Here is a 15,924-nt window from a genome sequence, read left to right as displayed (position 1 = left end):
GTGATTTGTCCTTATTAAGGTTCAAAGCTCCAGTCTACATTTCCTGACCAATACAAGAGTTAGACTTTAGCCATTTCCAGTTAAAACTACACAATTCTTTAACATTCTGGATATAATCAGAGACATAACATGAAAAGGTGCCACATTTAGAAGACACTATCCCTTGTTCTATTCATAGGGCATCTAGATGGTGAGAGACTTGAAAGGTTAGGCTTTTAAAAAGACAAACGTTTAGTGCAATTTGTTTGGCTCCAATCACAGAATAATTACAGGATAATTCAGTGCTTTACAGGAAAACAAAGGAAAAGATGTCAGACAGATTAAAAACTCTGAATGCACCACAGAGACAGGACAGGACATGCCTCCAAAAGTGACAGTTTTTGTCTGTGTGTGCATCTGCAAACTGCAGTCTCGCTTATTTTTTTCTTTTGAAATAAAAACTCGACAGGACAACATGGGTTTCACTGGGAATAATCACTCTGCAGCATCTTAACAACAGCTTTGGCTTTTGTTCTGATGTAACTCCTCACATTTTGGACCGGAACCTGTTCCCCTCTGGGACACTGAACATATAGTTGTTTGACAACATAAACTTACCACCTTCAAGCATCGGTAAATTGTTCCCTAGGATGAACCAGACCTCTGCAGCTCTGTAATTATCTTCCTGATATCTTGGTTGATTGCATTACCTTCCCATGCTGTCACACTAGGAACCAGTGGGCTCCAGATTTGGCCTTTACATACATCCACAGGGGAACCTGCAGTTAACTCAAATGTGTCAGTTAACCTATCAGAAGTTCCCCAAGCCATGATGACATCATGATCTGGGGTTTTCCTCATTGTTTAAAGAGATAGTAATCATACTGGATGTAAACTTTTGATTTTGAAGACACTAAATTTTCAAAATTAATAAAAAGACATGTCTGGTTTCAGCTTTTCACTAAAAATACAAACAATGGAATGATTGCAGTAAACACTGATGCTTCCTTATCTGACTTAAAAGGACTAACTGTTTCTTCTCATCTCAGGTTTTCAGAGAGCTTGTTGTCAAACGGAGGGGGATAGAAACTAAATGTAGTTTCTGCTCACTTGTCTCAGATGACCTAAGGGGTCTACGTGATTCATATCTGACCAGTAATCCTCTTCAGTGCTTTAAAGACCGTCTAGAACAGGGGTGTCAAACTCCAGTCCTTGAGGGCCACAGTCCTGCATCTTTTAGATGTGCCTCTGCTGCACCACACCTGAATAGAATAATCAGGTCATTAGCCAGGCTCTGGAGAACTGATCTACACAAGGAGAAGGTAATTAAGCTATTTCATTCCAGTGTTTTGTACCTGTGGCACATCTAAAAACGGCCCTCGAGGACTGGAGTTTGACACCTGTGATCTAGAACATTTGAATACTTTACCACAATATCCAAACTGTGAAGTATTGTTTCCAGTATGTTATTCTGTTGTAAGAATGATCCTGTCCAGGAGTGATGCTGAGAAACTAGTCCATGCATTAAATTGGTAGGCTACGGGAACTGATGTGCATCAGTGTTCACAGAAGTTAAAATCTCTAAAAATCAACTTACATACTATTCCAAATGTTAGCTTGTTTAAATTAAAAAGACATTTTATATGTTTCTGAATAACACTCCCAATCAATTGTTCTCCTTTCTGTGACTACTGCTTTCATCTGGCAAATTACCTCAAAAGTAAGACAAGGAAGAAATTTAGTTTGAAGAAACCTATTAAAGTTTAGGAGATTTCATGATGTTGAAGAATTATAGATTATTGATTGTTTAAAAAAAGACTAAAAAAATATCCAAGATTATTTATATTTTAGTATAGTTAGAAATTAAATTCATCATTTACTTGCTGCACAAAATCTCATATTAAAACAAACACTGGACTACTAACAAAGCTTTGGAGAAGAACAGATTTAGATTAATAATTCAAGAATATTTTGTGTAAAAAATGAAGCATGATTAACATTATTACATGTCCAGTCAATTATCGGCCTCGGTTTTTCTGGCTGAGTTGTGATCCTCCAATCCTGTAGATGGCAGTAAAATTTTAAATATTTCGATGTGTCCGCCGCCAAAATGCTCATTTCACAGAAGAAATATTTTGCTTTTCGGAAGAAGAGCCCAACAAAGCGGCCCTGTTTCTTTTCAGCAAGAAAAGTAAAAAAAAATCTTCCAAACCGACGATGTACGCCAGGACAAACACAGGCAGCACACATGGAGATTTTCAGGACAGAAATGGAGTGAACTACGTTTCGTCGACAGAGTCCTTCGGCCACTGCTCTCAATTGTTCTGGAAAAAGGACCCGAACGATTCTGGAGTAAGAAAGCCAGTTGTTCCCACCACTATTAGCTAGTGAACCCCAGCCACAAACATACAGCTCACTCTGTTCGCCAACTAAGCATTTGCTATCACATCTCCTTAGGTTTCTGAAATGCAGTCTGCACTGCATTTGGCTATTCGTTGGTGCAACTGTGCATGTAATGCTAGAGCCTTGTGAGCATCCGGCTAACCTAGCAACGGTCATGCTGAGCGCCGCCTGGCCTAGTTTGACCATTAGCTGTTCTCAGCTAACAAGCTGGCTAGCCGTTTTCGCTAGTCTTTTACAATCTGTGTGATGGATATGTATGAGTAGCCCGAAGCGCGACGCTGTGGCTGTGCTGTGAAAGATGAAAAATGGCGATAGCATTGACATAACGCATCACAGGGACTCTTAGCATAGCTGAAGCTAATTTCGGATGCAGGCTTCCCATAGTATAAAGATGTACCGTTAACTGTGTACAGCAAGGCAGTATGGTCCCTTGATTAAGTCCTGTGTTGAAGTGCGTTTTAACAGCTCAGTTGTCAGACTGTGGGGTTTCTGCTGACCGCTGAGCTCTGGAATATTGTTAGCGCAGAGTAAACACGACCAGGCTGCTCGACAGGAAATGTTAGCGGAAGACGACCCGCGGAGAATGCTTCAAAGCCCCCTTTGTGATGCCAGACTGTGGTTCATTCATGACCGAAGTCTGCCCACAGAAAGCAGGGGCACGCTGAGACCCAGGGCCGGGCCAAGGTTCTGTTGAGGCAGGAGCAGTATTTGATTTGGGGATCCTCTTCTAATTAAGCCACCACTGCACATGATGGTTGTTATGGCTTCTGCATTTACCGCAGCTTGCTCTACAGTTCACTAGTAATCCACCAGTGAGTCCCTATAATGGATATTTCACATTTATTGAAGTGGAGTTCTGCTCATCAGATAAATGTTTATTATATCTCAAAACAAATCCATCTGAAATTGTCTTCTGGAAGTTGCAATTTATGAACCTTTAAATCACATTTATATTGGATAACAATTTGATATGTATTTGTGCTGTAGAATGATAGTCTGATTTGATCTGCGCTGTCTAACGGACTGCAGAGCAGAACCAGTTCAGTGCATCTATGCAGAGTAACTCTAGAAATAAAAAACAATAACAAAGCATATTAATATATGTTACACAGTAAACATCTGGCGCTCCACCCAACCGGTGCGGTGCTGACGGTGTGTAGGGCCACACATCCACAACTGAATTATGACATTTTATCAGTTTTAAAGTTGGCAAAGTTACAAGCTGTCACTTTGGTAGGTCTGTTAATTGCTTTCTGTCTTGCGTTCAGCTGCACACCGATGTTACCTTCCTGCTTATCATTGAGGTAATTTAATACAACATAAGGAGGTTAGATAGCTGCACCCTTCATCAGATAATCTAAAATCCATCTGTGTGTTGGACAGAGGCGTCTGTACAGATAACAGCCAACTACTTTTTTACAGCATGTCTCCCTGTAAGTTCAGTTGAACCTCCCTAACTAATGCAGAGGTGCACTATGTTGTTTTATGCATTTTTGTTCTACAAGATCCATTCAAAATGGATAACAGGAGCATCTGTAAAGAAAAGACTCTGATTAATGTTAGATTACTAAATCATTCATTCATACTCTGTGTGTGTGTGTGTGTGTGTGTGTGATAGAGAGATAGCTGTGGGAGTTGCTATGATGTGAGCAGGATTTCAATGTCTTAAAACAAATTCATCACAGTTCTGCACATTTAAACTTCCAGTCAGAAACTCACTTCTTTATCTGTCCATTGGTCCACACTGTGTGGAGAGAGAGCTGCTTTACTACCGCTTAAAATGACAGACGCTGGGAAATGTATCAAATGAATCTTTATCTGTCCAGGTTTGTGAACGTTCCAGGTTTTGTCCTGATTGGCTGTCAGGAATTGTTTGTGTTGTCATGGCAGCTTGCACCTTTAGCATGTCTGCTAAAGTCTGCTACTGAGGATGCGAAAAACATTTTCAGTGAATGTGTTTCTCGTTATTTGGTGAACAGTTTGAATTTCTCAGGAGGTTTTGTGGTCACAGAGCAGAACCCTGCTGCAGCGCTCCGATCAGAGGCTGCCTGGCTTCAGGGCAGTGCGGCAGGAGGAAGCTGGATTTGAACCCACATCTTTCAGACTGCCAGACCTCTGCTGCTCCCTTTGAGCCCCAGTTACCCTGCACCTTTTCTGTTTTCCCTGACCTTCAACACCACTTTAATAAAAGGGAAAAATGCTTAATTGATTTTAGTTTTTGGGAAATTGCTGCAACTAAAATGAAGTATGTTTTGGTTTCTATACATATTAGTTTTCTTGGTATTTTACTGCCAGTTGTGTGTGTGTATATATATATATATATTTCTTGTTTTATAATTTCTCTATCTACGATGTTGTAACTTGTCAATCAGTTGGGTCAGCTGAGGTTGTTGCAAATGTGCTGTCAAGAAAACTTTGACTAGACTCCATGTTGTTTTGAGTCTAACACCTCTGTTTTTTGTTTTCTTCTACAGCCAAGTTCCACCATCAGCTGGTGTGACCAGCTGCCTCCGTCCTCTGCGGCCCTTTCTAGCTCCAGTCTCTCCTCAGCGTCACTTTCTAGCTCCAGTCTCTCCATGGAGTCCCGAGCACCCGCGCCTCCGCCCCCGCCGCCTAGTACGACGGCGTCAGACGACATGGAGTCAGACGAGAGGCCGTACGTCTGCGACCTGTGTAACTGCGCCTACAAACACGCCAGCTCTCTTCTCAACCACAAACTCACCCACAAGACTGGAGACTTCAAGTGAGAACTCTCTCTCAGTATCTAGATATTAATATTTGTATTGATCTATATTGAAAAATAATTTAGATTATCGGTGACACAGTGATCCATAAAGTCAGATTGCATTTAGGATTCTTAATTGCACTTTCTGAAACATTTGAAAGAAAGTTTGTTGCAGTTTATTCTACGTTTGACCAACGTAGTCAACCCTTTGTTTTTGTCAGTTTATTTCTTATTTATTTCCATTGGCTGTTCTACTTCTAATTGCACCGGCTGAACAAATGAAAGTTGTTTTTCCATGTTTGGTGTGTTTCGGTGAGCTGTACTGGTGCAGAGTTATCATGCATTTCTAATTCAGTACATTTATGGTTACATTCACACTGCAACCTGAAGTGAGCTACATTTTTTGTTGCTCTTATGCGACCTGAATCTGATCTTGTCTTGACAGTCTGGACCACACAGGTCGGATTTTTATGTGATACAGTTCTGATCTCTTCCAGTGTGACCTGTGTCTGTACGGCCAGGTCGCATTCATCCGACCTGACACTCAACACACCTCACTATCCTGCATCCTGAAACCCAGAAAAACAACAACTGATTATGGTGGATGATAATAAGGATGAAGTTGTTGATGTGTTTCAAAATCACAATGCGCTCCACCATTAGCATCCACGTTCACTTCCACAAACACTGAGCATGCTTGCTACCTGTAAGGTTACTGCGCCCTCTGCTGTGCTTACAGGACACTTTCAGGTTGATTGCTGTTTACTTCAAAGTTGCATATATTTAGAAATGTGAATGACCATGCAAAGAAATGTGGATTTCACAGAAAATCAGAATAGAGCATAAAGCCTGCAGTGTGAACATAGCCTATATGTGTGTTTGAAAAAATAAACGTTTTAAGCCAATTCAGCTGTTGTTTGCTATCAGATTGGTATCGGTATCGGCCGATACTAAACATCAGATATCGGTATTGGAAGTGAAGAAAGTGGATCTGTTCACCTCTATCCACATGCTGAGTTTTGTTTTGCTCTGACATGTTGTCTGCTTCTCCTCAGGTGCGACTTCTGCAGCAAGCCCTACACCAACTACATGTCGCTACGCAACCACATGCGAATCCACGGTCAGAAACGCTACATGTGCGACCTCTGTGGGAAGGCGTTCCGGCTGGCGCGATACCTGCGGAACCACCAGAGGATACACGACGACGGGCCCAACCGCTTCGACTGTCCGTCCTGCTGCAAGAGCTACCGCACCATGCTGGAGCTGGCCCAGCATCGCTGCAGCGCCGCTGCCTCCAACCAGGTACGCCGTTGGGCCGCTGCGCTGCGGCGGGCCGGGGGTTGAGCAACGGTGCTGACGTCAGGCTTAGCAGAGAATCAGTTGAAAACATGCTAGTGCAGGAAAACCTGCTGTGATCTAACAGCTGTTAGTCAGCTGTTTCCCTTATTTATTCATTCACTGAAATACCTTTTGAAAATTCTTACAAGATTAATTCATTCTTTAAGAAATTGTGTGTAGAGGAGGATTTATAAACATGGACTTTAGAAATCACATGGAGTTCATTTTGTTGGGAATTACCATTAGCCTTTTCTAAAAAAAACTTCTACTTTCACCCAGTAATTAATTGGAAATCCAAAATGTTTTTCAAGAATATAATGTTTCAGCTTTTTAAGCTCAACAAGTCTGGAAAAAGCCTCCAGACTGTTTCTCTGCATAAAGATCTTGAAGATTCGGCTGCGTAGAATTTTCTGTCATTTTAAGATCCTGGTTGAGAATGTAAATATAAAACCAAAGGATTCCTGAAATGAACTGAATTATTTAATTGCAGAGGGGGAAAAAATGACCTAATTGCAAATCAAAACCTGAACATATGATTTTCTCTCCAAATTCCAGACCAGAGTAAATTAGTGTAGAAGTTGAAGTCGTAGCCTGGTTAAGCATGTGATGCTCTCTGGGATTCTCTCACTGTGAAGGGAAGATTTGTAAACTAGGGTGATTTGAGTCAAAGTCTCTCTAGCAGCCTACTGTAGGAGCAGCTCAGTGAGAAAATAGTTAAGTGACTTTATTTTGGTGATCTGGCTCAGGCACTGAAACATATATTATTTCGATTGATTCCACACAGTGATTTGTGGTCAGTAAAAATGTTGTAGAATGAATAATGTACTTTGCTGTCTGCAAGAACGCCAGCCCAAGAGATAAGAAATATCAAAGTAACATAGAAATATAGCAAAATGTTTTCTACAAGCACAAATAAGAGAAAAGTAATGTACACCAAATATAAATAAAATGTAAAACTATACTGGTTCACACTTTCTGTTGATATGAAGGTTTCTAGCTTACAGAAAATGAGATTCAAATTTGATTTTGTCAGAGAATGAGATGATTACATCAGAGCAATAAAAGAGATTTTTAATACATAATGTTGGTTTGATTCGAACGTTGTGGGTGCAGCACGGTGAGGGAGGTAGAAGATCTTTAAGTGGTTGCTATGGCTACAAAAACACTGTATTGAATTTCAGTCCAATTCATTTGGCCATGCTCATTTCATGGCTTATTTAATTATGGGAAGACTGCTGACCTGTTAGTCGTCCAGCAGACAGTAACCGTCCACCAGAAGAGCAGCCACTAAAGGTAAAAGGTTCCAGTAACATTAATGGAAAGTTTAGTGAAAGGAAGAAAATTGTGGACAATTCTTGGGAGAGGATGAAATCGATCACGCTCCCTGTAATGGATCCATGTGATACGAGTGTTTTTATTTGAATTACTGAAATATGATGATGAGTCCAATGAAAATGCTTAGATCCTCATTTTGGATGAGAAAAGCAGCAGTAGGAAAACCTGCCTGTATGGATGTTGATGTATCTGAGTGCCAGAAACATGTAGCAGTAGGATTCTCTTTTTACATGTGTGTATGGACCTAACATGGTGTGTTTCTCCTGGACTCTGTGCCTCCCAGCTGTAGTTCCAGCAGCCTCCTGCTGCCGGCCCACTGACTGAGTTAGAGCAGGCTCAGTTCAGGGACAGCTTTAGAACTCACTGACAGACTGGACAACAGCTCAGCAGATCTTCTGCACAAGTGTAGTAATCCAAACTTCTGTGTGTGTGTTTTTGTTTGTTTGTATGTGTGTGTGTGTGTGTCTGTGTGTGTGTGGGGTTGGTTCATAAGAACCGGTTCAACTGCCCGTCCTGCTTTAAGAGCTACAGAACCATGCTGGACCTGGCCCAGCACCGCTGCAGCGCCGCGGCCAAAAACCAGGTTGGTGTGAGCGTGACTGAGCATGTGTGAGAGGTTAGAGGTCAGAGGTCAGCAGATTGACTTGGAGCTGTGAGGGAAGGCCGGCATTTACTGGAGTTCAACAAACATTTTATTCACCGTGTGATGGGACTCTGTCTTTCCTGCTCTGTTGGCTTCACGCCTCTTTCACCTTAAGCCAAGGATGCTAAGCTAAGCTTAGAACAAAGCTGCCTGAGGCCCAAACAGGCAGGACCAACAGGATGTGATGTCATAAAAATCTCACACATGATGTTTATCTAAGCTGCTGCTTTGGAAGTGAAAATAAAACTGCATATTAAATAAAAGATCAATAAACATTTAGACTTTTCTTTCTCAGCTGATGATTTGGTGCTGTACAAAAACGAAGAGACCTCTGCAAAATGATCAGTTCTCTGGTTTCACTCTTTATAATTATATGTTTGAGTAAAATGAACATTGTTCTTTTATTCTATGAACTACTGACAACATGTCTCTGAAATTCCAAGCAAAAACGTAGAATTTATTTGCAGACAATGAGAAATGATCAAAAATAACGTCAGAAGATGCAGAGCTTTCAGATTTCAAATAATACAAAGAAAACAGTTTAGAAACAACAACATTGATGTTTGAACTCAGGAAGAGTTCAGAAATCAATATTTGGTGCAATAACCAGGGCTGTATAAACCATTCTGTGCATTTTCAGGTCAAGATGTTTGTAAATAAAAACATTGTGTTTTGCATTAGTATAATCTCAGTCCAAATAATAAACAACTTTAATCTGATAACATTTATTTAGTGAAAATTAATCCACATAAAGAGATAGTCACTAGTTAATCATCCCTAACTGTCCGAATTATTATACAGCTGAAGATATTTTTTTTATGTTGTATACTTTTACTTAAAACAAAGTTTAGACTTTTGTAAAACAACAGAAATAATGCTGAAACTTAAACTGCTGGAAATGCGATGAGAATCTGTCCGTCCAGCATCATGAGCAGGACGGCTGGAAGCTCCACATCAAACAAGTAATGAATTAAAACATAATAAAATTTTGATTGATTAATTGATTACTATGTCGATTAATCATTAACTGGAAGATACAGGCTCACAAAAACGCCCTTTGCTGGAAAAACAACACAGAGCAGTAATGAAGCCAGAACTGTGCAAAAAATATGTACATTTTGCATTTTACATTAAAAATCTTTGCAAATTTATTCTACGTAAAACTCAAGGGTCTGTTTTAACTTCACCTGGTTCACACTCTGCTTGAACAAATCTCCTATTAAGCATCTCTTGATATCCAATTATTAATCAGTTAATCCAATAAATCAGTCTCAGGTCAGTCCAGCAGAAAGCACCGAACTTTTCTCATGTTGATGTCAGAAGGATTTTTAGCTGCAGATTCTTCCTTTGCTACAGATGATCAGTCGTTCACTAAAGGAATGTGATTAAATTTTAGGCAATAAAATGTTTATGTTCTGATTTTATTCCTTTTCTTTTGATTTGTTTCTAGTATTATATAAAATGATCTTAAGTGATTAAATAGAAAATGTGCAGAAAGCACCAATTGTTATCGGATTAATCATCAGAATAATCGATTAGTAAAATAATCAATAGATCAGGCATATACTGGAGGAGTGAGCTTCATGATGTCAGCCTCCATCCCAACCTCATCAGTGTGGCAGGAATGACCGTTCTAGGCAGTTGCTATGGTTACAAAAAATAGAAATGAAGGTGACCTTAGCTCAGGGGTGTCCAGCTCTGGGCTGGGAGGGTCAAAGGTCACCAATGACTGCATCACTAGCAGAACCTGAATCCAAAGCTTCCCAACTCTCAACTCCATTGCGGTTTTTGTTAAAGCCTGAGGTTGAACTGCAGAGTTAGTAAGTGTCTGTGTGTGTGGCTCTGTTTGTGTGTGTGTGCATTTTGACAACACCATCTCATATCAGTGGGTTAAGATAATCAGGGCCCTGCCAGGAGACCAGTCTGATACGCAGGAGGGAAAGAAACGGGAGAGTAAAAGAATCTGAGTGACAGAACAATCACCTTCATCATTCACTTCCCCTGAACTCTCACTGTGACCTGCCTGCATGAACTCTGTGCTGACTGGGAGCGACGGAGGTTTATAAAACTTCTGCTCTCTTCTGTTTCTTTGCTGGTCTTCAATCCAGACTGGCAATCGCCGCTCCAATTTCTCTGCCACTCCGCGCCGCCAGCAGCATCAGAACAACAGCACTAACTCCATGATGCAGCCGCCGCACGGAGCACACAGCCAGCAGGAGGCGCTCCCTTCCCACTGTGTGGCAGCCATGTCCCAGGGCGGGCCGGGGGCCAGCCAGCCGGTGGCGGATCCTCACCAGGTAGGGGACGGCCAGACCGTCTGCATGTTCCTGAGCAGGACCCCCGCTGAGATGTTGCTGTGTGTCCCAGCAGGGCCGGCCCAGCTCCGTGTCCTCTCAGAGCAGCCAGCAGAGCATGAGGAGCTCCTCCAGCAACAAGCACGTCCCCCCCCCCAGCGCCGCCCCCTCCTCCTCCTACTCCCTGCTCCAGCCCCTGGTGCCTGAGGTAAAGGAGATGAACTCGGGATACACTAGACTGAGCGCCAACCCCATGGTAGGAGAGTCCCCACACACCTGCCCCCTGCTGGCCCCCGCTGGCCCCTTCTGGCCCCTGCCTTCTCCCAGTCTGCCTACTAACATTAGCGTTAGGGTGGTGGTGGTGGGGGGGGAGGGGGGGTTCTCTTTCTGTTGATATTTACCATGAATTTACAAGCTTTACTCTGTCAAAAACTCTCATCTGCTGATTGCTGGTAACCATAGAGACACCTGCTCATCATATCATTGCTCTGTCTTTTTAAATTTAGTCCAATTCTACATAATATTTCCCTTGAATTCTTATCAAGTTTCCATTGCACTTCTGCTCAACCGAACTCAACTTGTCTAAAGGCGTTGTTAGCCAAAGCAAGCCGCAAAAGGTTTGAAATGATTCGATTGGCTTGGGGGATGATCTGTATATTTCAATAACTATAATCATAAATGCTTTGCCTTCTTAAAGCTGTAGCATGTAACTTTTATAGAAAATACTTTTCTACATATTTGTTGAAGCTGTTGATGGTCTACTATGAGATGGATAATCTGTGGAAAAAAAATCAAGCTCCTCTGCCTTCGCCTGGCGATAAATAGAAACAGCCAATCAGAGCCAGGAGGCGGGTCTTAGCACTGTCAATCACCCTTCCTGTAATTGTAAGTGGTTTCTCCAGCATTGGCACGTTGAGCAGCACATAGATGAAGTGATTAACAGCCAGTCCCATAGCAGGGGTTGGCTGTCAATCTGGCTCTGATTGGATGTTTTAAACCGCAGACGGCAGTAGCAACACTGACACTTTTCACTGATTGTGTCTCATAGCATACGGTCACAACATGGTGACAGTTTGAACAAATATGGGAATATATATATATATATATATGTTTTTAAGCTACATACCACAGTTTAAATTCATTTCTATAGCAACCGGTTTCTTTTACTACAAACAGTGTTTGGTCTGTGATTGTTGCTCTGGACAATCTGACAGTGTGAACCGGCTGCCTGCTGCACACATCAGACTCGAAGCTAGTTTAAAATTTGAGGTGCTGGGACATGCTGTGGTGGCGTAGGGGATAGCGCGACCCACATTTGGAGGCCTCGAGTCCTCGTCGCGGGTTCGATTCCTGGACCCGTCAATATCTACTGCATGTCTTCCCTCCTCTCCTTCCCCCTTTCCTGTCTGCCTACTTTCAGATAAGGGACACTAGAGCCCACAAAAAGACCCCCTGGAGGGGAGAAGAAAAAAAATAAAATTTGAGGTGCTGTAAAAAAAAAAATCCTAACTGCAAACAGAAGCCATACCCCTTAAATTACTTTACTACCACAAACCTTTAACTCTGACTTTGTGTGACAGACCAACACACACCAGTGTATCCCAGTGAAGTGGAGGGACAGTTCTACATGGTTCTCAGTTCTTTAACAAATATTAAGTGTAAAAGTTTGGCATTCCTTTTGTATTCAGCCTCATTTACTCCGTAAGCCTAAAATGAAATGCAGTACAACTAACTTCCTTCATAAGTCTCAAATACTTTATTGATTGCAAAGGAAATGAACTGAAGCTCATATTATCTGAGGTTCTTCACAGAGTTGTAGCTGCTGATGACTGTGCAGGAAGGATCAGGAACATGTGGTCATTTTTCTGTCCTCAGAGGTTCTTTAGAGAACAACCAGCCTGATGAGGACCAAGGAACCCAGGAGACGTTTAAACCAGGCTCATATTCTAGAACATCTGAGAATTGAGCATCAGTCCTTCATCTGGACATGGAGACACAACGTCTGTCCATCTGTGACAGTTTTAGACCCTGTTTACACTGAGACAGTTTTCAGTGAAACTAACATTTTTGTTGTGATCCAGTGATATCAGTGTAGCTGTGTGAAATTTACTAGATAGATAGATAGATAGATAGATAGATAGATAGATAGATAGATAGATAGATAGATAGATAGATAGATAGATAGATAGATAGATAGATAGATAGATAGATAGAAAGGTGACTAAAGCGTTGACTCGAGGGCTGAATACAAATAAACATTTTGCGTTCACTCTGACTTTAGCAAATGTTTTATTTAAATGCTAAAAATGTTGGCGAGAGAAACTGTATCTGTAACTGCTTTCACACATTTGATTGCCGTTAGCAACTATAAAAATGTCTCTCTCTGCCATCTTTCCCATAAGAAATCAGATGTTGTAGCTGCTACATTTAATCTGTGGTTTTTCTACCACAGTGAAGGAACGTTTAGTGTCAGACAGCATGTCAGCTCTTCACCAGAGTCTGGACCGAGGTTCTGCTTCTGGGGCTCGTAGTTTCCCCACCAGTACACACAGGGGCCTGCAAAGAAAACACAGAGTGAAATTCAGCTGACACAGGGATTCTTTCTGTTGGGATAGAAACCGTGTGTGTGTGTGTGGATCCTCTCTCTGATTCTACTAACCTGGGGCTGTGCTGCTAATTCAGTCTGCTTTCCATCCCGTCACAGCTGCCGTTGCGGCCATGTTTGTTGCACATCGCAATCAGAAACATTTCACTCATACTGGAATGCTAGTCCTCTTACTGGTTGTGCTGTTTTGTAGTGAATCACTGAACTGATGTGAGTTTACAGACTGCAAAAAGGCCAATTACTGAAACAACATATTCAGAGCAGTAGTTGAACAAAAACTCTACAAGAATACATACATTCTACATTTAAGATTAAAAAAAATGTTTGTAAATCGGTTTTACTCAGAACTCCTCAAGTGATTCAAACAAAAAAAAATCTCCTGCTAAACATCTCTTCCTATCACACTAATAATCAGTTTGTCCAAAATGAATCACCAGATCAGTTCAGCAGGAGGAGCTGAGTTCTCCTCATACTGATACTTTGCCGCAAATGATCAATTATTCACTAAAGGAATTACAGTTTAGACAGTATTCTGATTAATGCAAAAAGAATTGTTTGTTTATATTTCAGTGTATTTCTAATACTGTATAAAAGAAATTAAAAATCTGCTCAATATTAATATGATTTTATCCGATTGTCAGAATAATCGATTAGTAAAATAATGGCCACTTTCAGCCCTGGTCTTCTGTTTTCATTTTACCCAGTTTATTGTTTCTCTGTTTTTAATGTTCATATTTTCCTGGGTTGTGCGTCAGATTTTCTAAGCGCCCCGCCTTGTGCATGAATGCTTCACCGAAACATTAAGTGTGCTTCATCTTTCTAAAAGCCTCTGTGCTGACACTGATGTTCTCTCCCTCGGTTTCTCTCCCTCCTCTCTCTGGCTGTCCTCCGCCTCCCTGTTGAACCTGCCTTCCCTGCAGAAGCACCAGGACACTTTCTCCCTGGCCCCCCAGCGGCCCCTCCCCACCATCAACCCCATAGGCCACTCTCTCCATCCGAACGGCGCTCCCTCGCTCAAGCCTCCCCCCGTGCCACGGACCATCCAGGCCATGCCCTGGGAGCAGCGCTCCCTCTACAATCAGTGAGACTCCTGACAGCCAAGCACTTCCTGTCGTCACCTCGGCCACCCAACAACACAGCCTCTTCTTCCACCCTGCCCCTTTCACATCCAGCGTCCGACATCCGGGATGGAGGACGGAGGACTCCCGAACGGCCCGCCGCTTTCCGAACCTCTCCTTTTGGAATGCTGTGTGTGGGAATGGGGAAGGGCACTGTTGAGAACTAGTTGAGATTGATTTCTGAGTAGTTAGGTTGAAAACAATGTGTTGCCTTGACCCTCATGTATGATCTATGCCATGTACTGGATAGAAGTTAAACTGTCTCCACCCTGACTCGCCCTGTTGGTAAGAATTTATCCCCCGTCCTTCTCTCCCCCATAGTTATGAAAATATCTATCCTTCCCGTTATGAATAGTGCTCCCACACCCTCGCCCTTATGTTGAAGAAAATAAAAAGTCTTTTTTTTTTTTTTTTTTTTTCTTTTTTTTTTATCTGGAGCCAATTGCAAATCTGGAACAAGAACCAAGTTGTTGTTAAATGTTACAACATTTTTTTTTCCCACCGGTCCAATATCTGTATCTTTGTTGAATGCAGTTTCTTCAAAAAAAAAAAAAAGGGGGAAATGTTTCCCCCCCCCGTCTAACCTTTGACCTGCTGGGAAGAGAGTGTTGTGTATATTGTGCATCAGGAGGTGTCGCCCCTCAGCACTCGCCTGTCACGTCCAAGCACAAAGGAGCAGCTGAAGACGTCTGCACTGGGAATGACCTCTGTGTCCCGACCTGACTGTTACAGGGTCCAGCACCGTCGGCCTGCAGCCTCTGCAGTGAGAGACGGAGGTCGGCTCCTGATTCAGAACCGACCAAGACTGAGCTCAGCAACACAGCCAAAACCCACTTTTCAACTTTAAAGTTAGTCTTTGTATTTATAAAAAAAAATAAAGTAAGAATAATTTTGTTTTAATAAAATCATGCGTGCGTCTCACTATTCCCAGGATGGAATAATAACTAGGTCTCAGTAAGCAGCCAATCACGATTGACTTACGTTAACTTTAGAGTATTTTGTAAACTGTTGAATTTGAATAACGATTCATTCATGGATCCAGCATGTAGTTAGTTTATCTTGCTAACTTGACGGTTGTTGAAATACCCACAATTCTACTGTCATTGTCTTTCCTCTTTTTAAAGTTGTTTCTGTTTTTATTCCTGACATGTTTTCATTGTTGCTTTCTCTCTCCTTGTAAAGTGTCTTTGAGTATTTAGAAAAGTGCTATACAAATAAAAATGTTTTATTATTATCATCAAGAGCCAATGATTGAAGCCTTCTCCTGCCGCTCAGTTCTCATTGTGTCTATGGTTACTGTTGTTTTGGCAGGAATGAAGGGGGCATTAGATATGATTATAAAAGATTTGTCAGTTTTTCTTCCATCATTCTGATATTATATGACCAGAGTTCAGTGGGCCTGGTTGAATTCCAGAGTCAGATTTGCTTTGCAAAAGGATAAATTTAGATGTTTTTTTTCTGTTGCAGTGTTGATTTTAATGAGT

The 15,924-nt window shown here is 41.7% G+C and overlaps 1 protein-coding gene across 3 annotated transcripts; it reads left to right on the top strand.

Moving 5' to 3' along the window:
- The first annotated feature begins 2,086 nt into the window (after positions 1 to 2,086).
- LOC122821282 (zinc finger protein 646-like) lies at positions 2,087 to 15,677 on the top strand. 3 transcript variants are annotated; one of them, XM_044099057.1, is made up of 7 exons: positions 2,087 to 2,331; positions 4,857 to 5,125; positions 6,163 to 6,409; positions 8,274 to 8,363; positions 10,532 to 10,720; positions 10,794 to 10,925; positions 14,243 to 15,677. In XM_044099057.1, the coding sequence occupies exons 1-7, from the start codon at positions 2,197 to 2,199 to the stop codon at positions 14,405 to 14,407; spliced, it is 1,227 nt and encodes a 408-aa protein (XP_043954992.1). In that variant the 5' UTR covers positions 2,087 to 2,196; the 3' UTR covers positions 14,408 to 15,677. The 3 variants fall into 3 exon arrangements, with proteins under 3 accessions (XP_043954992.1, XP_043954991.1, XP_043954993.1); XM_044099056.1 differs by having other exon boundaries at positions 10,794 to 10,973; XM_044099058.1 differs by lacking the exon at positions 8,274 to 8,363 and having other exon boundaries at positions 10,794 to 10,973.
- The last annotated feature ends 247 nt before the right edge of the window (positions 15,678 to 15,924 follow it).

The sequence above is a fragment of the Gambusia affinis genome, linkage group LG19 (assembly GCF_019740435.1).
Source record: "Gambusia affinis linkage group LG19, SWU_Gaff_1.0, whole genome shotgun sequence".
NCBI classification, from domain to species: domain Eukaryota; kingdom Metazoa; phylum Chordata; class Actinopteri; order Cyprinodontiformes; family Poeciliidae; genus Gambusia; species Gambusia affinis.
The sequence above is the reverse complement of the archived record's forward strand: the minus strand, read 5'-3'. Positions and strand labels throughout refer to the sequence as shown.

What these genes read in the sequence shown, in the direction of transcription:
- LOC122821282 (XM_044099056.1), top strand. Translation starts at nt 2,197, where the DNA reads ATGTACGCCAGGACAAACACAGGCAGCACACATGGAGATTTTCAGGAC. An exon ending in AGGACCCGAACGATTCTGGA is followed by an intron (nt 2,332 to 4,856) that starts GTAAGAAAGCCA and finishes TTTCTTCTACAG; the next exon opens with CCAAGTTCCACCATCAGCTG. An exon ending in GCGCCGCTGCCTCCAACCAG is followed by an intron (nt 6,410 to 8,273) that starts GTACGCCGTTGG and finishes TTGGTTCATAAG; the next exon opens with AACCGGTTCAACTGCCCGTC.